This window comes from Salvia splendens, chromosome 7 (genome assembly GCF_004379255.2).
Source record: "Salvia splendens isolate huo1 chromosome 7, SspV2, whole genome shotgun sequence".
In the NCBI taxonomy this organism is placed as follows: domain Eukaryota; kingdom Viridiplantae; phylum Streptophyta; class Magnoliopsida; order Lamiales; family Lamiaceae; genus Salvia; species Salvia splendens.
In genome coordinates, this window is record NC_056038.1 from 20,086,814 (window position 1) to 20,088,124 (window position 1,311).

Consider the following 1,311-nt stretch of genomic DNA (forward strand, 5'->3'; position numbering starts at 1 on the left):
GCCGATCTGAGAGTAGAGCTTGATTGGTCGGCTTTTACCGAGCTGTAGGCTGGGGCCGAACTCTTTGGTAATGCCGAACTGATACTCTTCCTTGGGCTTTGGGCTGATGGGCCGTCACTGCTATTGGGCTTGTTTAGTACGTACCCCATCACACTGTATCACACAAAATGGCGTGGAATTGCTGTTGTAGCTCTACCTTCGCCGCCACCACCGCCATTTACGCCGCCGCCAGAACTCCCAACACCTTCACAATTACTCTCCAGAGGCGGAATGCCTTCTCGCAATCGATTAGGAACCCTATTAATCAAATCGCTCCGTCCAATTTCTCAGGCGAAGAGCAAGGCCACAGAATCGGAGTTCAAAACCGAGTCCAACGAGATCGACTGCATAGGCACCGGGCTGGATGTGGAATGCGTGATCAGTGAAGAATCGGAGCAGGTGAGAGGGGAGGCGAGAGATACAGCGTCGGCGTTGGTTGAATTGGCGTTGGAATGGGGGCTTCTGATATCGCCCTTCTTCTTCTGGGGAACGGCCATGGTGGCAATGAAGGAAGTTCTCCCTAAAACGGGGCCCTTCGTTGTGGCGGCGTTTAGGCTAATTCCGTCGGGGCTCTTGTTGGTAGCCTTCGCCGCTTCCAGGGGAAGAGCTTTGCCTTCCGGATTCAATGCTTGGCTCTCCATCTCAGCTTTTGCTGCCATTGATGCTTCCTGCTTCCAGGTCCCTATTTAGTATCCATTAAATCAGAAACATAGATTGTGTTTTTTGCATCCTCACTTTGACTGACCGCGAGCAGGGTTTTCTCGCTCAAGGATTGGAGAGGACGACTGCTGGTTTGGGCAGTGTAAGTTGGATGATTGTTTTTGCTTTTCCTTATAATGAAATTGTTCATTAAGTTGCACATTGTCATATTAAGTCGGATATATGGAATCTACTCAACGAAAATGTGGTTATTGGATACATCATCATTAAACCAATTTTCTTCAATCTTAAACCACCCTTATAACACCACATCATATTTTCGGAAAAATAAAGAGGTTTGAAAAGAAAGCCCACCTCGTTCGCTTAACAATTCATAATCCAACTTATGGCAACTCTCGTTCCTCGAGTTCACGAATACAATCACCCTTGTCAACGACAACACAAGTCAGCCTTCCACAGAATCATATTACCATGCATGTCCTATCGTTTCTCTCTCATCGTTTTTCTCAATTTACCCAACCCAACGTTCATCACAAAGATGGAAAAACACACCATAATATATTTCAACGTATCTCACGTGATCACATCATTAAACACGTTCCTTGGACATAC

General features: G+C 46.6%; 1 protein-coding gene across 1 annotated transcript; it reads left to right on the forward strand.

Moving 5' to 3' along the window:
- The first annotated feature begins 270 nt into the window (after positions 1–270).
- LOC121810546 (WAT1-related protein At3g02690, chloroplastic-like) lies at positions 271–892 on the forward strand. The gene is made up of 2 exons (XM_042211309.1): positions 271–717; positions 794–892. The coding sequence occupies exons 1-2, from the start codon at positions 271–273 to the stop codon at positions 890–892; spliced, it is 546 nt and encodes a 181-aa protein (XP_042067243.1).
- The last annotated feature ends 419 nt before the right edge of the window (positions 893–1,311 follow it).

Bases quoted from the DNA above. Each gene is read 5' to 3' on its own strand.
- LOC121810546 (XM_042211309.1), top strand. From the start codon at position 271: ATGCCTTCTCGCAATCGATTAGGAACCCTATTAATCAAATCGCTCCGT. The intron at 718-793 runs GTCCCTATTTAG...GACCGCGAGCAG, and splicing joins TTGATGCTTCCTGCTTCCAG to GGTTTTCTCGCTCAAGGATT.